A 23092-nucleotide genomic window follows, 5' to 3' on the forward strand; every position below is an offset into this window, starting at 1 on the left:
TGCCTGGAATGGGAGATCTGAGTGTCCTCCAAGTTCATAGTACACCTGACGGACTTTAATAGTTCATCCGTATGTTCCGTAGAGAAGACATATTTCTCTCTCTCTTGTGAGGGTAACAGAGAAGCGATCCTCATCCTCCTCTAGACTGTGCTCTGATGCGGAATCTGAATATTCCCCTTCCTCAGACACCTCTTCCATCTCCCACCTAGGTCTTTTCTGGCGAGGAGAGGGCTGAACTATTTGGGGTGACGGCTGTGTATGGGAAGGCATGAGGCTCGAGACTGTACTCTGGACCTACTCACGTATCATAGATCTTATATCCATCAAAAAGGAAGTTTTTTCTTCCTTTAGGTCCTCGGCTATACATTTTTTTACACAGCCGCTTTTTATATGAGTCCTGAAGCTTTGTGTTGCAGTCTACACATCGCCTTGATTTTTTGGAAGAAGATCCAGACCTCTGGGTTCCCCTCTCCTAATCCATAAAAAAAAATATAAAAGGACACCGGAGATTTACTATAAAAACCCGTCCTAGAATACTCTGATTTATCCAGAGAAGGGCCTAAGGCTGTACTCACACTGCCCAGGGACTCTGAAGGCGCTTCTGACCGTGAAGGATTAGCTTCCATGGTGTCAGTGTGTGTGTGGCTGAGGTGTACCCTTTATAGGGTCTTACCTGATCCAGGTGGTAGCCACGCCCCCAACGATAATTGCTATCCTTAATGCCCTGGAGGCTCACCACTGCCTCCGGGCACCTGTGCGTTCTGGAAGCCGAAGCCCCTCTTCTCAATGCCGGAAGGAGAAGTGGCGTGCGCTCCACCCTGGAACACACGCCGGCCCCAAAGCGGATGTTCCTTGATGACTCCGCCTCCCGCCGGAAGCCATACACCGCGCTCCTCCGTGGAGCGCACGCCAGCCCCTCAGCCGGTGGGATAGCGCAACGCTCAGAGCCCCCTATCCAGGGGATACAGCGGCAAGCGGCGGTCTTCTGGCTGAGGGACCCCGCAAAGGGGTACCAGCATGGAGCCTCTGGACCGAAGGAAGGGGAGAGTTCTTAGACCCCCCCCAATACCCCTGGCTCTCAGGTAACTTCTTATCTTCGGAGAACCTCTCCGCTTCGTCCTGTCCTGCTAGGGACAGGAAAAACACTGAGGGTGTGATGGGAGGGGGGGGGGGGGGGGGCTTTTAACCTCTCATGTGTTTCCTGTCCCCAGAGGAACAGAGGACTTAACTCCTGTCGTGCCGTTATGATGGACGTACTGGTAAAAACATTTCCGGTGACTACCTCTTGAAGCTCATCAAGAGAATGCCAAGAGTGTGCAAAGCAGTCATCAAAGCAAAAGGTGGCTACTTTGAAGAACCTAGAATATAAGACATATTTTCAGTTGTTTCACACTTTTTTGTTAAGTATATAATTCCACATGTGTTAATTCAGTTTTGATGCCTTCAGTGTGAATGTACAATTTTCATAGTCATGAAAATACAGAAAAATCTTTAAATGAGAAGGTGTGTCCACACTTTTTGTCTGTACAGTATACACACATATATATATACATCCATATATACACGCACATATACACACACACACATACATAAATAAATAAATACACACATATATGCACACACATACATATATACACAGACACACACTGCTCAAAAAAATAAAGGGAACACTTAAACAACAGAATATAACTTCAAGTAAATCAAACTTCTGTGAAATGAAACTGTCCACTTAGGAAGCAACACTGATTGACAATCAATTTCACATGCTAATCTGCAAATGGAATAGACAATAGATGGAAATTATTGCCATGTGTGTATGTATATGTGTGTGTGTGCATATATGTGTGTATATGTGTATACAGTATATGGGTGTGTATGTGTGTGTGTGTGTGTGTATATATGTGTGTATATGTGATGATCTGGTCCCCGTCTGCAGAACCACTACTTTATTGAGTGTGTCTTGATAATTGCCATTAATTTCCATCTATTGTCTATTCCATTTGCACTAGAGCATGTGAAATTCATTGTCAATCAGTGTTGCTTCCTAAGTGGACAGTTTGATTTCACAGAAGTTTGATTTACTTGGAGTTATATTCTGTTGTTTAAGTGTTCCCTTTATTTTTTTGAGCAGCGTATATTGTAGTTTCACACTGAAGAGGCAGCAAAACCACAAAGAAACATGTATGGAAACAAGGAGTAAAGAAACGTGTGATGCATTCTCTCAAGCAGCTTCATCAGGTCATCACCAGGAAAGGCTTCCAATGAGCAGATATGGCTTGTCAAGACTTCATTTGTGGAATTCATTGGCCTTCAAAAACTGTTCCGATCATCAGGTATGTTTTGCAGAGGTAGTGTTGGTACACAGTTCAACTCTATGCTGAGCCCAACTCCATAAATGTTGTTAGCTAGAATATGGCAATCACTTAAAAACTTTTTTTTTTAATACAATGCTTACTAGTCCCTCAGGGGACTTAAACATGATGCTCATGTAATGCTTTGGTAATATGATAATACACTGTACTACAAAAACTCCACAACTCTGAAATTGCAACAGTAAGTTGGAAAAGTCGTGGAATTCTGGAAATCACAGGATCGATAAACATGTTAATGATTGAAAAAAATGGAAACAATTTTCAAAACATCTTGATTTATTTAGTATTGAACATTAATGCCACGCGCAATAATAAATGCACTTACACGCCTTGGCATGCTATCAATGAGGTTATTATTGGTGGTATGAGGAATGTTCTGCCATGCTGAATGCACCTGGCTTAGTAAATCAAGATTGGATGCTGGCAGCTCCATCTGTAATTGCTGACCAATGACACCACAGCTAAATTTCATGAAAGACAAGTCAGGAGAAAATGGAGGAAAAGGTACCACATTAGCCCACATATACATCTCAAGCCAAGCTACACATGGTCTGGCATTGTCGAGTTGAAAAAAAACAAAAAAAGGCTTATGGCTATTCTATGACCAAATCAATGTTACGCTGAGCAGTTAGTGTACCTGGAATGAAGACTAAAAGGGTGTGGCTACCATACATTCGGAACTATGTTTACATTACTGTTAAAATTTGTCACTTTTGAAAGCAAGAATAGAGCGGAATACAAACCTTGGTAAACCCAGTTACAGATTAATGGAATTCTCTTCATACCACAGATCTGTCATGGTGTCATAGCTTCAGTTATAAATAAAGGCAATAAAGCTGGCGAGGATAGTAAAATTAACAATTCAATCCTTTTATAAACAATGAGCGATATTATTACAGTTTTCAGGCTCTTAATGTAAACAAGATGTTTAATTCTTTAAGGAAATAAAAAATGCCTTGGTTTTAGGACACAAAGGTGGATTCATTAAGACTGGCTCGCTGGCGTACACTGACATGACTCATTAAGCTCCTCACATGTAATAAAGCTGTCAAACAGTCACAAATCATGCACACGGGAGCGATTCGACCATATCACCGAGCACGCTGTAAATACTTGGTGCTCGCCTCAGCATACTCCGCGAAAGGGTCAACAAAACATACTCGCTCATCACTAGTGTTTACGCAAGATTTCTGGTAAAAGCACCTTAATGAATTGCCCCCAAAGTATTTGAAAGTCGCCATGGTTTAAAGTCATAAGTTCCTTTATGCTGGCTGTCTCCACTAGGGGGAAAGCTCACAAATATAAAGGTATATAAAGAAATTAATCTTCAAAGTATAGTGTACAGACCAAATGTTACAATAAATGTACTGTGCAAAAAACACAACTTACCTTATCTAATGCTTTAAATTTTGATTGATGTTAACCAATAATTTCTATGACATATAAGTTTTTTATTGTACGTGAAAAACTGATCATTTTTTCATTTTGCTGGGTTTTTGGCCCATGTGTCAGTTTTTACAAACTGGGTCTTCTTTAATTTTCTAATAAGGAAAAAAAAGCAAAACAAAAAAAACCCTCTCAACTACACAATGAAAAACAGACAGCACTCTGAATGCTATCATTTTTTTCACCTTTATTTACTATAATGGGTGACCTTGATCCAAAAGAGCCCTAAGACGCACAAACTGGAAGCCAAAAACTAATCTATAACATGTAGATTGCAAGCTGGTAGCAGGCTCACAGGGTGAGCTCGCCACATCCCCGGCAGGTAATGGCTCTGTGCTAAGGAGGAGTTAGATGGCTGTATAAATCGGACGAAGATTTCAATGCAATCCTCGTCTGAGTTATACGAACGAGGATCTCCCAACCAGAGTGTGACAGCTGCATAGAAAAACATGCTGTCACACACGGGTCAGAAAAGCCGAAGGCCAGTCCGAGAGTTGCGTTGCGATCCTCGCTCTACAGCCATCTGAGTCTTTCCTTACAGCCAGGACCTGCCTCTAGCAGTCGTGGGTGGAGCAGAGCACCGCCCTCGACTGCTGACCTGTTAAATGCCGCTGTAAAACTCTGACAGCGGCATTAACAGTGCACCGGCATGGGGTGTGCCTTTTTAGCCTCCCATCAATGCTCCTGTGACACAATCGTGGATTTCTATGACAGCATGCGGTCTGTTGAAAACCTCTGTATCTGTCAGTACAGAGCTCCCTGGGTTTCAAATCAGACAGTGATTTTTACTATATGCAGCAATAATGTGGTATTTCTGTACATAGTACAAGTGATCAGACGATTGCAGGTTTAAGTCCCCTAAAGAAACTAATAAATACAGTAAAAAAAGAAAAAAAAAGTTTTAAAGAATATGAAATAAATAAAAAACAATAGTTCAAATCACTTCCCTCACTAAAAAAGATAAAAAAATAAAAAATACATATGTGGCATTGACCGTACCCATAAAAGTCCAATCTATCAAAATATAATTAGAATTAACCCAATGGATAAACATAGTAATCAGAAAATAAAGCCAAAATTGGGTGTTTTTTTTCGGATGCCGCAATACCGCAAAAAATGTCATGTCTATCTCAAAATGGTAGCAATAAATAGGTCATCTCAGATTTTTTTTTCACTACTAAAATAATAAAAAAAAAAAAAATAACTGGACAAGTTTGGTACCGCCATAATTGTACTGATGGAGAATTGTATTGCAGGTTATTTTTACCACACAATGTACCCAGCAATAACAATTAAAAAAATATTAATTCAGTATTGCGTTTCTTTTTGCAACTTCACGTCACTTTTTCCCGTTGTCCAGTACACTATGTGGTAAAACGAATGGTGTCATTCAGAAGTACAACTTGTCCTGCAAAAAACAAGCTTACGTACGTTTATGTGGACAGAAAGATAAAGAGGAGGAAATCAAACAAAAAAGCAAATAAAAGAAAGTGGCCATGTTGGGATGGGATTAAAACGAACACTTTGCATAAAAAAAAAAAAATCTTATAAAATAAATATATTTAATGTTCATATCAAAGCTTCACATTTTATATATTACAACTTAAATTGTCAAAATAAATGTTGCATCTGAGTTGATGGAGTACTGTAGAATTTGGAAACCGGATAGCCAAGGCATCACAGGTCTTTAAGTCATACAAAACCACGGAAAGGAAAGCAAAAAACAAATATATAATAAAAAACAACACACAAATAAAGACTCCACCCATTTGTTGCTGTAGGGCTAGCATCAGCTTAATTAGTAACACCTTCCTGACAGGGCTATTTTCCATTTTCTTCATTTTTATTTTTTCCTCCTCTTCTTCCAAGAGCCATAATTTTTTTTATAGGCGTATTGAGGGCTTGTTGTTTTAGGAGTTAAGTTGCACCATTCATTTTATCAAGTGATGCACTGGAAAACGGGACAAAAATTCCAAATGCAGTGAAATTGCAAAAAAGTGCAATTTCATAATTGTTTTTTGGCTTTTTATTTACCAAGTTTACTATATGGTAAAACTGACCTGGCAATGTGATTCTCCAGGTCAGTACGATTACGCAGATATCAAACATGTATAGTTGTTTTTTTTTTTATTTAAGTGATGACAAAAAAAAAAAATCAGAAACTTGTAAAAAATTTTACTTTTGTCACCTTTTTCCCAAGACCCGTAATGTTTTCAATTTTTGGGAATTTTGCCTGTGTGAGGGCTTATTTTTTGAGTCCTGAGCTGATGTTTTTACTAATACCATTTTGGGGTAGATGAGATGTTTTGATTGCCTCATTACAGATCGGATTCATTTATTTCATATTCTGATAAAATCGGCTTTTTACGAACATAACGCTACCAAATATGTCTATTTTTCACATTTTAATTGGGCAAAAGAGGGGTGATTTTAACTTATGGGACTTGAAGCTGCGATCATCTGATCGCTTGTGTTATATGTTATACATATACATAGAAATGCATCAGCTAAACACTGGCTTTCACAGGAGTATTGTAATGACAGGCACGAGGGTCTTGGTTGCCATACCAACCCATCGACGCCCCCACGCTCTTGTCACAGGGGAGACTATGGGTGCATGAAATGATGAGTCCTCCCTCCAGCAAGTGTTAAATGACACTGTCAGAGATTGAGAATGATGCTCGGCCTGCGAGCCCACAACAAAGTGTGGGAGCCGGCATATGACGTACCAGTATGTCATATGTTTGGTACGGGGTTAAGGTCTATTTTGGTGCTAGAGAAGACTGAATTTTTGAGGTGATGAAGACCAATTTGGGAATCTGTCCAAGTCATCACAGGTATTTGAGTAGAACCAGTACAGATTCATAGCTATTACCAAATACACTAAAATAATTTACAGGATGACATCATCAGTTTGTTAATGAGGAGTATAAATTAAGGTAACACTTTTTCTTGTAGTATAGTCTTTATGAGAACCGGATCTGCCCGTCCTTTCGTAGTCTTCTGGACTAAGCCAATAAGTTTGTTCATAACTTTAAGATTTCCTTTTTGTACAGCAGAAACCTAATTAAGAGATGAAAATTATAAGTGATTAATTTATGAACAGATGATTACAATTTAGAATTACATTTTAGGTTGTTTATTTTCTTACTGCCAGGTACTGAAAACTACAGCTAAATGTCAACTATACATCAACTCCTGGGCACCCAATAGAGAAGACAACAGCGGTTTTCTTCCTTCTTAAAGGGGCTGTCCCTTGCAGACTGCGGTCGTGATTTCCTAGTATTTCACAATTTGCATACTTGCTGTCATATGCTGAGATTCCTGAGATTCTCTCAATTCACTTCTATACTGCAGGGCCCTCACTCCTTTTGGTATCTGAATTATGTTTATTCTGTAATGTCTTTTTGTCTGTACAAATCCCCTCCAAAATTGTAAAGTGCTGCGGAATATGTTGGCCCTATAAAAATTATTATTATTGCGAAAAGCAGATCGAGTTTAGTTGGCACAAGACAGCAAATATACAAATCGCACACATGCGGTCAGGTGACCGCCCGCTTGCACCAGAAAATCATGAGCGCGTGTGCACGGACACTGTCACAATTTGACAGTCTGCAGTCACAAAAAGTGACTGAAGACTTTGGTTTCAAGCTCAGAGAATGTTTTCAATTAAATATATAAAGTGCCCAATAGAACTATGTATTGAATAGAAGATGATGTACAGCTGGTGGTCTGAAATGGTTATGGTACAACTAACTAGATCCAGTAAAGCCTTAAAGGGGTACTCCAGGGAGATAAAAAATTATCCTAGTGGTCATACCTTCAGAGACTATAGGCATAACATTAATAGTGCCGTTTTCCATCCTCAAAGTAGCTGTAATTCTGTGACACTGGAGCTGCTCCTTTGTGGCCCCCCTCCCTTATGGGAAGTTAAGTCACACATCAGGAGGCGTGGCCTGCTTCTGCCTGCTAGTTCATAGATAATATCGCCTATATTCAGTTTTAGGTCATTGGGCGTGGCCTGCTCTATGATCTAGGGCTGCAAGGAAAGAGATCTTATCACGTGCATGGCTGCTGATAGCAGGGAGAGTAGGCCACTCCCCTTGATATCAGATTGAATACAAGCAGATGGTATCAGGGGGCATGCTGCTGCTTACAGTCAGGAGCAGGCTACGTCCCCTGATATCAGACTGAATACAAGCAGATGGTATCAGGGGGAAGGCTGCAGATAGCAGCCAGGAGCAGGACTCACCCTAATATTGGACTGAATACAAGCAGATGGTATCAGGGGTTGGGCTGCTGCTAGTAGTCAGGAGCAGGCCATGCCCCTTGATATCGGACTGACTACAGGCAGATGGTATCAGGGGGCGAGCTGCTGCTAGCAGCCAGGAGCAGACCACGCCCCCTGATGTCTGACGTAACATCCCATAACAGAGGGGGACCACCAAGGAGCAGCTCCAGAGTCACAGAATTAAAGCTACTGTGAGGATGAAAAATCGCACTATTAATGTTAACCTAATAGTCATAAAGGTATGAGCATTAGGATAACTTTTATTTTCTCGTAGTACCCCTTTAACAATGACAAATGTAGCTGAGGCTGCTGGGAAAGTATTCAATAAACCACAAATACAATAAAATGAAAAATATCTCCAATGGTCTTTTCTTGGTTTTATAGGTTGGACTTTGAAAAAAAGATTGTTGTAGCACTGGCCTCAGCTTAATTTTTAAAGTTTTCTCTAATGTTACACAATATGAGTACCATAAAACACGAATATTACTTACCGGTAATGTGTTTTTTTTGGAACCCATGACGACACGACACAACGAGAGAGGGGATGCGCCCTTCAAGGACAGGAAACATTCAAGATAAAAAGGGCGGCGCCTCTCTCCGCCTCAGTGGATTACAGAGCATGAGAGTACACTCCAGTTAGAGTACATTAATCTTATTAACTATATACAAATTTCACCAATGTGAATACTTCAATACTCACCAACCGGAAGTTGATCACCATAGTAACAGGGAGGGAATGTAAAGGTGCAGTCATGGGTTCCAAAAAACACACATTACCGGTAAGTAATATACGTGTTTTTCTTTCACCCATGACGGCACAACGAGAGAATTTCAGAGAACTAGGTATGTAAGGGAGGGACCACAGCTTGCAGAACCCTTCTCCCAAACGTGAGATCAGAGGAGGCGGAAAGGTCAAGCCTATAGTGATTATAGAAAGTGGACGGAGATGACCATGTGGCCGCCTTACATATTTGCTCAATGGACACGTCCGCCCTTTCTGCCCAGGAAGCTGCCATGGCCCTTGTAGAGTAGGCCTTCAGATTGTCAGGAGGATCTCTGTCTGACCCCGTATAGGCCATCGTGATGGCTTCCCTGATCCACCTTGATAGAGTGCCTTTTGAGACGTTCGTCCGTTTCCGGGAGCCCTGAGAGGAGACAAATAGAGCCCTATCCTTCCTCCATGAGCTTGTGGGTGCTAAATAATATATAAGGCATGTCCTGACATCCAAGGTATGAAATATTTCCTCCTTGCTATTTTTTGGTTCAGGACAGAAGGATGGTAGGGCTATCTCCTGAGACATGTGAAATTTGGAAACAATTTTAGGTAGGAAAGCAGGGTCTGGTCTCAAAATTACTCTATCGTCCAGAATTAAGGTAAAAGGTGGATCTGCAGATAGAGCCTGTAACTCACTAACCCTCCAAGCTGATGTCAAGGCCACAAGAAGTATTGTTTTCAGGGTAAGTAACTTTATAGACCCTGAACTAAGGGGCTCAAAGGGAGAATTTGTTAATGAGTTTAGCACTAAGTTCAAATCCCAAGAAAGGACCCTTATTATAGGGGCTGGTCTGGCTCTACAGCATGCCCTCACAAACCTGGAAATCCATTTGTTACTGGCCAGATTATGATTATACAAGGCCCCTAAGGCAGAGATTTGGACCTTTGGGGTGGTAACCGCTAGGCCTTTTTCCATTTCCAGCCCTTCCAGCCCTTCCTGAACAAATTACAAAATGGCCTTTACGGGAACATCTACCCCCAGGGAGAATCCCGCAGATGACAAGAATTTCTTCCAGGTTCTACCGTAAATCCTAGTAGTGATCGGTTTCCTACTACCTAGAAGAGTAATAACTAGATTCAATGAGAATCCCCGACCTTCTAGCAATGATCTCTCAAGTTCCAGGAAGCTAAGTGCAATCCTTTCACCTGAGGATGGAATATAGGACCTTGAGTAAGAAGGTCAGGAATCTCTGGAAGAATCCAGGGGTTCGTGACTGACATGCTTCTCAGCCAAAAGAACCATGGTCTCTTGGGCCAGAAGGGGGCTATAAGGACCACTCGTGTCTGATCCTCCCGGATCTTCCTTAACACTGTTGGAATTAGGATCGTTGGGGGAAAGGCATAGGCCAGACTGAAATCTCATCTGCACTGGAAGGCATCTACTATTAGAGGATTTTCTGTGGGATCTAGTGAACAGTACTTTTTTCATTTGCTGTTCTGAAGGGTCGCAAATAGGTCGACCTCTGGAGACCCCCACATGGCAACTAGATGACGGAAGACTGAATGATTTAGGGTCCATTCTCCCTGCAATAGTGGCCTGCGACTTAGAAAGTCTGCCTTCATGTTGTTCTCTCCTCTGATATGAAGGGCATTTAACGAGAGAACTTTCCCTTCCACTAGAGAAAATATCCTCCCCACATAAGAGATTTTGAGCTAGTTTTCCCCTGGAGATTCACATATGCTACAGTGACCTGGTTGTCAGACAGAATTTTTACGTGATGTCCTTGTAGAAGGGGTAAGAAGCCGATTAGTGCATTCTCTATTGCTCGTAGTTCCCACATGTTTGAAGACTCCACACTCTACCCCTCTGACCAAGTCCCCTGTATCGGGTGGTTGTCTAGGTGCGCCTCCCACCCCCTGGGGCTGGAGTCTGTGGTAATTACTCTGGTAATACGGGGAACCCAGGGGATGCCTGTCCGTTCTTAACCACCAGTGCAGTGATTGAATTACATTGTGAGGGAGTATCAATCTGCCCTCCAGATGGCCCCGGAGGATGAGCTCGTTTTTTAGGACGTCCCACTGTAACTCTCGAGTGAAATTGGGCCCAGCATACAGCTGGAATGCGGGAGGTGAGAGACCCCAGCAGAGAAATGGCCCCCCTGAGAGTCATTACTGGATTTGCTATGGCCGCCGAAACCAAAATTCTTTATTTTTTATTTTTTCTGTTCGGACAGGCAGCATTCCTGTAGAACTGAATCCAGAATAAGGCCTAAAAAGATCTGAGTTGTTTGCGGGATGAGCTTTGATTTTTCCAGGTTTAAACACCATCCTAAGTTTTTTAAGATGGTGCACACTTGATTCACTTGGGCTAGGCAATGATTGTGAGTTTTTCCCACTATTAGGAAGTCGTCCAAGTACGGGATGATCAATCTGTCTTCCTCCCTGAGATGAGCCATAACCTCTGCTATAAGCTTTGTGACTATGCGGGGCGCCACTGCTAGGCTGAAAGGAAGAGCACTGTACTGAAAGTGTCTGACGACTCCCTGTACAGTTACGGCCACTCTGAGGTATCTCTGAAAGTCGTGATGGATTGGCACATGATAATACGCATCTCTTAAGTCCAGCACTGCCATATAGCAACCGGGAAAAAATAAGCTTATCGTTGATTTTGTTGTTTCCATCTTGAATGACGGAATGTTCAGGCCTTTCAAGTTGATAATTACTCTGCATGAGTTGTGCTGCTTCGTCACAAGAAATAAGGGGGAATAGAACCCTCTTCTTTCCTCTTGTGGTGATACCTCCCGTACGACATTCTTTCGAAGGAGGCCTGAAATCTATTCCTCCAATGCCCACTGTTTCGGTAGAGAGGATCTTAAGGCAGTCAGGATAAATCTCTCTGGCGGGTTTCTCAGAAATTCCAGATTTAATCCTGATTTTATCAATCTGAGGATCCATCTGTTGGAAGAGATCCTTTCCCAGGCTGGAAGGAAGAGAGAGCCTCCCCTCCCATCTGGATAGTGTGTCATTTTGGGGGTTTACAACTATCTTGGGAGGGCCCGCCGAATAAAAACCCTTTCCCTCTCCTGGAACGATCCTCCCATCTAGGTTGTTCCGTGGATGTTCTTCTGCGTGTAAATTTGTTCCTCCAAAAGGACTGTTTGAAAGCCGAGAAGGAAGATTTGGGAAATCCCTTCTTGTTGTCCCCTGCTTTTTCAAGAATTGTGTCGAGAGGTACCGAAAAGAAAATCTATTTCACACAGAAGAGAACATAATTTCCCTTTTGTCTTTATATCCCCTGGGCAACATTTCAGCCAGACTGCTCTACGGCCGGCATTAGACAGGGCCGCAGATCTAGCCGCTAATCTGGCGGAATCTGCAGAGGCATCAGATAAGAAGGCCGCAGCTCCTTTTAATACTGGAAGAGAAGCCAGAATGGAGTCCTGTGACTCGTTTTTAACCTGGTCTTCTAACCAGTCTAACCAAACCATGAGGGATCTTGCAGTACAGGTTGCGGCTATGGCTGGTTTCAATGCCCCCGCTGCTGATGATTCCCAGGTACCCTTAAGGAAGGTATCTACCTTCCGGTCCAGTGTGTACTTCAGCATCCCTGTATCTTCAAAAGGGAGATTAGATTTTTTAGAAGCCTTGGACACCGCAACATCCAGCTTCGGGGCTTTATTCCAGGATGCAGTATCTTCCTCATCAAAAGGATATTTTCTTTTGAAGGAGGATGGAAGGGGACCCTTTTCCTCAGGCCTATCCCACTCCTTCTTGATAAGCCCCTGCACCTTATCGTTAATCGGGAAAACTAATGTTTCTTCCGATCCAGGGTACCAAACATTATATCTTGGACCGATTTTTTTGCCTTCTGGTCAACTAACCCCATTGTGGACCTGACTGCTTTAACTAAGCTATCAACACTCTCCAGTGGAAAACAATGACCTGTGCCTGTCTCGCTATCCGAAGAGGAAGAGTCAGTAGAGTCATCCAGCATTCCCTCATCGGATTCTGAAAGGGTGGGTGGGGTTTTTGCTCTATGGGTCTGGGACGCTTCTTTTGCTTGAGAAAACTATTTTAGCGATCTTTCCACCTCAAACCTAATAAGGGTTTTTAAATTTGAAGCAAAGTTCGGAGTTCCCTCTGAAATTGTTTCTTCAATACATAGCTGGCATAACTTTTTAGGCCAGTCCTTAGTCAGACCCCATTCACACAGGGCACACACCCTGTATTTGGATTTCCCTGTACCCTTTTTAGGGACATCCTGACCAGAGGAAAAGGAGGAAGGAGAGGGAGAAAGACAGACAAAACAAAAAAATCTACATTAATATGTCGACTTTCACGTAGCTCACTCACCACTCAGTAGATAAACAGGGTACTGGAAAGGGAGGCAAGACGATATCAGACATTTCTCCTCGGGAGACCGTGGAATCTTCAATCCTGCTTGAGCTATGCCGGCTGGATCTTGAATCTTTGGTGCTGCGGGTCCCAGAATGCCCACCGCTCCTACTCTGCAGTGGACGCTGCTCCTTGGTGCGCTTCTGGCGCAGAGGCTGTACACGCTGCGGCTGCTCCATCTCCTCGTGCTTCTGCAGCATGGTCTGCTGCTCTTGCTGCTGATGTGGTGGGGAGGGCTTCTGTGAGGCCATTATGGTGCACTGTACCCCTGCCTAGCTAGTGCTCTACCCTTAAGTATCATTGTGCCAGGGAAATCACCGGCCGGCTTCTCCGCAGCTTCCGGTACCTCCCCCGAAAATTACATTCGGGGGTCAGAGGTCCCGATGCGCAACATCGGGGCACGACTTCTGGTTTTGTCACTTCCGGTCGCGCCCTGTGACGTCACATCCGGGACGCGGGGTTGCCGGCCACCATACTGTGTAGGTACCGCAAACTCCTGCCTGCACGCGAGGAGACCAGTGTCGGCGCCCTCAGCGGCGCTTCCAGCACACACAGGACCGGCCGCAGCAGAGACTGTGCCCTGCACAACCGACCGGTTCTGGTCTGGGTAAGCTGATCTTCCTGGTGTCGCCACCGACGAGTCAGAAGGTCCCCCATCAAGGACAAGAAACCACTGAGGCGGAGAGAGGCGCCGCCCTTTTTATTTTGAAGGTTTCCTGTCCTTGAAGAGCGGATCCCCTCTCTCGTTGTGCAGTCAAGGGTGACAGAAAAAAATTGTCGTTTTAAAAAGCATGATTATTATACCAACCTTATAACTTCTACAAACCTAATAAAAAGCTGTTGTATTCTTTATGAGGAAAAAAATCACATTAATAGCCTAAAATGGTTAGAAAGTTTAGTTCTTTAACCAATCTCTTTTTATACATTCTACATTCATCACCCATGCTGGGGAATGCTCCTAATGTTTATAAACATCATGTGATTGACTTCTATGGACCTGACGTATGCCTAAAGAATGTTCTTTTAGTATTCATCAGACACGAAGTGTATGTTCAGTTGCATACACCTTTTGTATACATTTACTAAATATGTCACATAGCCTAATATGTACTAAAAGAAGAGAGCCACTTAAATACACAGAACATGGGTTAATGCAATACCTCTTCTGTGTGTCCATCTACAATCTTCTGGCAGATGTCTTCTAGATGTTCCCTATCAATAATGAGTCCTAGATTCTTCTCTTTAATTATTTGTTCTGGGGTCTTTTCTTCTCCCTGGCAGAGTTCCTGGAGCACCTAGAGTTTACAACATGAAAACATGCTCCAATTAGTCAGCCAATCTGCCTTCTACGATCTCACTTTCCTCACCACTGTCATGACTACACAGATTTTAAAACAAAATCTGTCTGCCAAGTATATACAGGCAACATATCACAGCTATAGATCTGTACTCATAGTAGCCACAAGGACACAAAACAATTGTACCATTTGACTAAAAAGTGCACTGAAAGTATACAGATGACTCATTTCTATAGTTTCCACACAATTAGGCAATTTGTATTTTTGAAAAGTTATAAGCCTTTCATCCTTGGAGTCTGTCAGTTTCTTTATCTGTTGATCAACTTTATGGGCAGCACCAACCACAGCCTCCCAGAAACTGTTCAGAAAAGTGTTTTCCTTCATGGTAAATCTCCAGTTTAAAAAGGGTCCTCAAGTTCTCAACAGGCTTTAGGTCAGTTGAGGAAGGGGTCAGTCATTCTTTCATCTTTAAGGCCTTAACAGGCTACTGGAGTACTTCGATGCATGAGATGGAGCATTTGTCATGGTTTTCTTGAAAGATGAAGACTTTATTCTGTATCACCGCTTGAGGAAAGCGTCTTCCAAAAACTAGCAGTAGGGCTTGGGAGTTGATTTTGACCCCATCGTTGACCCGAAAAAGTCCAACCAGCTCATCTTTAATAATACCAGCCCATAGCAGTACACCACCTCCCCCTTACTGGTGTTTCAGTCATCAGTTCATAAAACCTTTGAAAAGTCTGTCTTCAGATATTTCTTGACCAAGTCTTGACAGTTCAACTTCTGTGTCTTGATCAGTGGTGATCGGGTTTCAGCCTTGCTTACCTTGGCCATGTCTCTGAGCACTGAACACCTTGTATTTCTGGGCACTACAGGGAGGTTGAAGCTCTGGAATATGACAGCACTGGAAGATAATGAGTTTCTGGTCGCTTCATGTTTGATTTTTCTCAAATCTTTGGCTGTAAATGTTGATCTTTTTTTCTCAACAATATTTTTATTTTTTTTAAGGGACCCAGTTGATTATTTGCATCAAAATTTCTCATAGTTCTGTGATGTGCATAAAAATGATACGGTCAAAATACTCACCTACCTAATTGTACACACAGTGTATGTGTTCATAAGAGAGCACTTATCCGATTCTACTACCAGCCACAGCAAAAGTGTGGAAGGCGTGCTCCTCACATGGAAAAACCAAGCTCCTACCTTTGAGTCTAGTACTCAACAAAAAAAAAAAAAAAAAAAAAAGAGTCAAATATTGAGTCAGAAAGTACTAGAAAAAATGGGGCTTATTTAAAAGGGAACAGCTCAGCTCAGCTGTCAGTCAGGACCGGGTTCGCGGTTCCAGCCGCCGCTCTGTATACTCAGAGCAGTGACTGAATCTGAAAGCTGGCGGGGAGAATAAAGTTAATTTTCTCACCGCTGCATCCGGCTGCAAGCAGGCGCAGGGCAGCATAATAACGCTATTAACAGGCACATTAACCGCATATCTGTAGGTTAATAGCGTTATTTATGGTGACAGGTTCCCTTTAATAATACGGTTTTAAATTTAGACAACTCAATGAGACAAACTGCAAAAAGTATCAGCGCTGCTGGCTCCTGTGTCGAAGTCATTATCTTGCACTGTACATTAAAATTCCATCATGCTGGCGGAAAGATCAAGATTAAGCTGATGTTCCATGTGACATACACTTTATTTAGGCTGCATTTACACATCTAGAGGCCCAAAAATGAGTGGACTTTCACGAGGATAGTTCCCCATTAACTACAAAGTGATGTCAATTCCTAGTACAATGCCATCTCTACCAGATGGAAATATACCCTTTTAAAAAACACGCAACACTGAGTTACTTTCCTTAGCTACTCAAACAGCTCTATAATAGCTTTACAGTAACTTTTATATCTTGTAATACCTTTTGATTTCTTTATGAAGCACATTTATCATCCAGCCAATTTCTAAACTTGTACAAGAACAGTAAAATGATCCATTTATCAATGATCACAGCAATTAAACATCAAACTTCAAGGAAAATAAAGTTTTCAGAAGATGAAAGCACACAAAAATATATTTAATGTAAAACTGTTATATTGCATAAGGCTTCATGCACATAGAAAAGCTGTACAAAGTCTCTATGACCACAAAAGTTATTGCCTTAAAAGTGTAACTGCATGTTGCATGAGAATTTCAATGATCCTCTCTAGTTTTCCTAGTACAAGGGAGGTCTCTTCTCCTCTTCCAATAAAAGCATAGCCATAACCTCCCATTGTGTGACAGAACACCCACCAACCACACATCAACAATGAGCCTCAACAAGTTTATCAGGATAAGGTACTGTAGAAGAAATCCTTTATTCCGAAGAGAGATCAGCTGCTGCTGCTATCATTCCGCTCCCTCATTGAATTTTTTTTAGTGTAAAGAACGCAAGCCAAGAGGCACAAGAAGGTCTTAGACTCTTAGCAAGTCGTGCTATACTTGTTATGCAAGTGCTTTTTTCTCATGTCATAATTTGCTCTTTTCATAAATTCATGCACCTTTTCACACCATTGATAAATCACAAATATTAGAGTTTATGGATGTCTGGACACTTGTCATCTTTGCTCCATAGAAGAGTTAAAAGCAGGTACCTGAAATCATGACTGCATAATATGTGAGGGATCCTGACTCCTAGGTAAAATAAGCCAAACCCCCTAAAGAATGTCAACGTGCATATGAACAAGGGCCACTATACATCACTAGGCCGTGTGGCTATTATTTGGGCAAATAATAGATGCACTAAAAATAATTTACGGGGTGTATGTTTGGGTTCTATCTTGTCCATTCAAATATACCCCCCCACCCCCCCCAAGTACTTTTTATTCCCTAATGACCAGACACTAGTTATAAGTTATTGGTGAGTGCTACAGGAAAAAGATATACCTTCGTACCATGTTAGTCAGTAGATAGAAAAAATATTAAGATTTGAGAGTCCTCAACCTTTTAATGGCTAATTGAAAAGATGGTAACAAATTATAAGCTTTCGAGACTACTCCAGCCTCTTAATCAGGCATAGAACAACACAAAATATGAAGAATCACATTTATACACAACAGGGCACAAGAATAATGCAATAGATGAGACAAGTGATGTGAAGCAGAACTTTGCGTATGGGAGGGGGGAGAAAGATGTGGTCGTAAATATTGGAGCAGTTCATAGATAAGGAGTGTGAAAGTTTTATTGTCCGATGATTGAGGTCTGGTCTAGGGTTCTGATGCCCCCACAGGTCTGAGGAGAACATTACTTAGTTGATGTAGAAAGACATAAGTCCATGTGACACATTCATTCCTGCACTGAGTGTGTCAACGGTTGTCATGAGTTTGCAATTCCATAACTTTTCAGTCGCTCTGAGATTTGAAGTTACCTTTTAATACCAGTAACTTCATGTCCATGATGCTGTGATCAGGGATAAAAAAAATGTTTGGCCACAGGAAGATCTATTCTTTTTTCTTTTATTGTGTGGCGATGAGAATTCATTCTCGTTCTAAGTTTTTGTCCTGTCTCCCCAACATAGAGACCTCTAGCTGGACATTTGGTACATATAATTAAGTACACTACATTAGATGTGATGCAACAAAGTACCTGGGATCTTGTAGTCCTGATGTGAGTTGGGAATCTTTATCTTGTCCGTGGCCATTATAAATGAACAGGTTTTACATTTTTTCTAGTTGCAAGGAAAGGTTCGCGTAGCTGTTGGAGAGGGCAGGGAGCTTCTGACAAAGATGCTTCTTAGACTTGGGGGCTGCCTAAAACACAGAACTGGGGGGTCTGGAAATATGGATTGTAATCGGGCATCTTTTTGTAGTAAAGGTTGTAGTTTCCGTGCAGTTCCCATTAGCACTTCCTTTGGATTGTAGGTGACTACTAGAGGCACCCGGTTGCTTTGTTTAGTTTTCTAATGTAGGAGAGGATTCCTTGATATTCTGGTGGCTCTTGCAATCTGGTTTTCGATTGTTCTTGGATGGTAGCCCTGATTCAAAAAGGTCTTCGAGTACACCAAGGTGTTTGTCTCTATCCATAAGGTTGGAACATATCCAATTGTATCTGATGGATTGGCTGTAGACAAGTTATTTTAACTGTTTTGGATGAAACCTGTCCCATTTAAGATCTGTTGGACGGTCAATCGGTTTCTGGTACAGGGACATCTCCATTTCTTTGTTTTATAGCTTAATGATGGTGTCCAAAAAGTTAATTTCATTACAGGAGTAGCTGAGTGTTAGGTTGATGGTGGGATGAAATTCCATCCATATGATTAAAATATCAATGTAATGGTAATAGGCCCGAGGTCTGATGGGACATAAGGACAAAAAGTAGCTTTCGAGCTTGGCCATGAAAAGATTTGCATTCTGTGGAGCCATTTTACTTCCCATTGCTGTACCAGTCACTTGTAGATAAATGTTAACAAATTCAAAGTAATTGTGGGTGAGGATGAATTTTGTAAGTTTCATCAATTCCTATATTTTCCATGAAGATTTTGCAGGCATCTAATCCATTCTGGTGTGGAATATTAGAGTACAAAGATTCCACATCCATGGTGGCCAGGATGGTTCCTTCTGGTAGAGGACTTATTGCTGCTAATTTATTCAAATCGGTCAGTTGTGTCCTGAATGTAGCTGGGTGTATCCTTTACCAGGGTTTTAAGAACACCCGCTACCCATCCAGAAACAGTAAGGATTTTCAGATTTGTGGATTTTGTGAAGCATATAGAATGTCCCTATTCTTGGACTCTCTGGTAGGTATCAGGTCATTGGCTCTTATGGATTCATCAGGCATACAAGATACCGACTTGTTTAGTTCCTTGTAGTAGTCCTGTTTAGGGTCAGACTGCAATTTTTTGTAGTAGCGTGTGTCCATCAGTTGTCTGTTTGCTTCCTTCATGTAGTCTGATGTGTTCATCATCACTATTGCACCACCCTTGTCAGCAGGTTTAATGATAATTTCTTTGTTGGTTTTCAAAGATTGTATGGCCCTTCTCTCCTGGGCACAGATGTTGGATGCTTGTCTCCTGTTTGTGTCTATGATGCTGGATTTTACCATATGTCTGAAGGAGTCTATATAGTTATCCAAATGAGGGTTGCGTCCAGTCTGATCTCTTCTTGGTTGTCAAGATCCCTCTTCCTTCAGCCAGGGGGGGTTCTGAATCTTCTGTATCATTGAAATATTCCCTCAGACGCAGTTTCCTGAAGTAATTTTCCATATCACTGCAGAGTTCAGTGTTGACGAGTGCTATCAATTTATTTTATCTGATTGGTTAGCCTAGTGACTTTTGTATACTCAATTGTAGTTTGAATTTTATTTATTGACGTCAAATTTTTCTTTACAAGATTTTATTTTCTCAATAGACTTTTGGGTGCAGTCACATAACTTGTGTTTTGCAGTCTTTATTATGGCCACAATTCTGAAGGCCACCAGTACTAAACCATCAGCCCCATATTTCTAATGAGGCTGTTAGTTTAGATTAAGTTTAGGACAGAATTGTAGCTATAGCACTGTCAGTAAAATACGGTAATGTGAAGGCACACTTTACTAAAATGTAAATATTTTGGTTTTACAGCAATTTTTTTGTAGCCAACACTGCAGACCAAGTTAGGGTATGTGCACACGATGCAGAAATGAAGCAGAAAATTTCTGCATCATTTCTGCATCTCCCTGGCAGAAAAAACGCATGCAGATTGTGCATGCGTTTTTCCTGCAGAATATATGCGGATCCACATGCGTTTGCGCATGCAGATTGACAGGCGCTTTCAAGGCGATTTTAGCATCACTTGGAAAGTGCTTGACAACTAGGTCACACTATATAAATCCATGCAAACAGCATGGATTTATATAGTGTGACCCGAGAGAGTGTATATACTTACCTCCGATGGCCCGCGCTGTCCTGCTCACTCCGTTCTCCCGGCAACTTTGAATTGAAAGACCTGCCGACGTTAGCGTCACGTGACCCGTCACAGGACTTTGACGTCAGCGCAGGTCCTTCAACTCACTGCAAGTGCCGGGAACCAAGCAGGAGCGCTGCGCGGGCCGACAGAAGGTAAGTATACATTTATTTTTTATTTTATTCTTGTTTTACAGCTTTTTTAATGGTACCTGGGGTGTGGAGGAGACTCTCCTCTTCTCCACACTTGGGTACCATCCGCACATTAGAACGCGCCAATAACGCAAGTACAGATGCAGTCTTGCGAAATTGGCGCGTTCTAATGCAAGTCAATGGCGGCGAAAACGCTGCGTTTCCGCAAAATTAATTGACATGCTGCGGATTTTTGAGCGCAGCGTTTACGCTGCGGGAGATCAGCTGCAGGAAGTCACTGCTTCCCACGCTGGGACTGTATGCGCGGGGAGCAGTGACTTCACTCTCCTTCATAGCCGGCACACAGCGTAGTCGCGCTGGGGCTCCTGCTCTGCCGGGCTATCTTGTGTGCCCGCTTATTAAAGGGCATGAATATTCACCCCCTCCCCACGCCCATGGGCAAAGGCGATTCCGGCAGAAGCAGGAGCCGCGCTGCGGCTACACTGTGTGCCGCTGTTAAGGAGCAGTGAATATTCATTTTCTTTAGCAGCGGGGACAGTGTAGGCTGCAGCGGGCGGCTGCTGCCTCCTGTGCCCCGCTCCTCCAAACAATACATACATATACATACACACATATATACACACACACACACACACACACACACACACACACACACACACACACACACTGTGTGCTGAATTATTAGGCAAGTTGTATTTTAGAGGATTATTTTTATTATTGATGAACAACTATGTTCTCAAATCAACCCAAAAGACTCAAATATCCAAGCTTAATATTTTTGGAAGTTGGAGTGTTTTTTTTTTAGATTTGGCTATCTTAGGAGGATATCTGTTTGTGCAGGTAACTATTACTGTGCAGAATTATTAGGCAACTTAATAAAAAACAAATATAATCCCATCTCACTTGTTTATTTTCACCAGGTAAACCAATATCAGTGCACAAAATTTAGAAACAAACATTTCGGACATGCAAAAACCAAAAAAATTAGTGATCAATATAGCCACCTTTCTTTATGATGACACTCAACAGCTTTCCATCCATAGATTCTGTCAGTTGCTTGATCTGTTTTCCATCAACATTGTTTGCAGCCGCCACCACAGCCTCCCAGACACTGTTCCGAGAGGTGTACTGTTTTCCCTCCCTGTAGATCTCACATTTTATGATGGACCACAGGTTCTCTATGGGGTTCAGATCAGGTGAACAAGAGGGCCATGTCATTATTTTTTCTTCTTTTAGACCTTTACTGGCCAGCCATGCTGTGGAGTAGTTGGATGCATGTGATGGAGCATTGTCCTGCATGAAAATCATGTTTTTCTTGAACGATACCAACTTTTTCCTGTACCACTGCTTGAAGAAGTTGTCTTCCAGAAACTGGCAGTAGGTCTGGGAGTTGAGCTTCACTTCATCCTCAACCCAAAAAGGTCCCACAAGTTCATCTTTGATGATACCAGCCCATACCAGTACCCCACCTCCACCTTGCTGGCATCTGAGTCGGAGTGGAGCTCTCTGCCCTTTACTGATCCAGCCTCTGGCCCATCCATCTGGCCCATCAAGAGTCACTCTCATTTCATCAGTCCATAAAACCTTTGAAAAAACAGTCTTGAGATATTTCTTGGCCCATTCTTGACGTTTTATCTTATGTTTCTTGTTCAAAGGTGGTCGTTTTTCAGCCTTCCTTACCTTGGCCATGTCCCTGAGTATCGCACATCTTTTGCTTTTTGATACTCCAGTAACGTTGGAGCTCTGAAATATGGTAAAACTGGTGGCGAATGGCATCTTGGCAGCTTCACGCTAGATTTTCCTCAATTCATGGGCAGTTATTTTGCGCCTTTTTTGGCCAACACGCTTCTTGCGACTGTTGGCCATTTGCCATGAAACGCTTGATTGTTTGGTGATCAAGCTTCAGAAGTTTGGAAATTTCAAGATTGCTGCATCCCTCTGCAAGACATCTCACAATTTTGGTCTTTTCAGAGTCCGTCAAATCTCTCTTCTGACCCATTTTGCCAAAGGAAAGGAAGTTGCCTAATAATTAAGCACACCTTATATAGGGTGTTGATGTCATTAGTCAACACCCCTCCTGATTACAGAGATGCACATCACCAGATTTATTTAATTGGGAGTTGGCTCTCAAGCCTATGCAGCTTGGAGTACATATACACATACACACATATACATACACCCCCTCAAAATTTTGGAGGAAAAAAGTGCGTCTTATAGTCCGAAAAATACGGTACTTCAACTATTTTAGGTTTTGCTGCAATGATTCTTTTTGGTGGATAATAAACCACTACATATTTTTTAAAAGAATATCGTGATCTGTTCTCTGGAAGAATTGCATCTGATAAACAGTCCCATATTGTAATATATACACATACATACAGGGTGGTCCAAAAGTAGGTGTGCCCTTAGCAACCAGATTCCACTTTTCATTCCTCACAGACTCTGAAAAAAAAGTCTTTATTGCCAACAAGATGGGGCCCCTCCACATTATTCAAGAGTATGGCCGAAGAGGCCCACTT

At 42.1% G+C, this 23092-nt stretch overlaps 1 protein-coding gene across 1 annotated transcript in view; it reads right to left on the reverse strand.

Annotated features, from left to right (window-relative positions):
- Positions 1–2282: 2282 nt before the first annotated feature.
- The window catches only part of GATB (glutamyl-tRNA amidotransferase subunit B), a 188728-nt gene continuing 167918 nt past the window's right edge, over positions 2283–23092 (reverse strand). Inside the window, exons 12-13 of the mRNA XM_073642530.1 lie at positions 14380–14514; positions 2283–6881 (exon numbers count right to left, since the gene is read on the reverse strand). Of these exons, the coding sequence (XP_073498631.1) occupies positions 6753–6881; positions 14380–14514 (264 nt within the window). The 3' untranslated portion in view covers positions 2283–6752. The remainder of the gene's footprint in view (positions 6882–14379; positions 14515–23092) is intronic.

Source organism: Phyllobates terribilis, unplaced genomic scaffold (genome assembly GCF_046119375.1).
Source record: "Phyllobates terribilis strain yellow unplaced genomic scaffold, ASM4611937v1 Scaffold_1__5_contigs__length_1240528914, whole genome shotgun sequence".
Lineage (NCBI taxonomy): Eukaryota > Metazoa > Chordata > Amphibia > Anura > Dendrobatidae > Phyllobates > Phyllobates terribilis.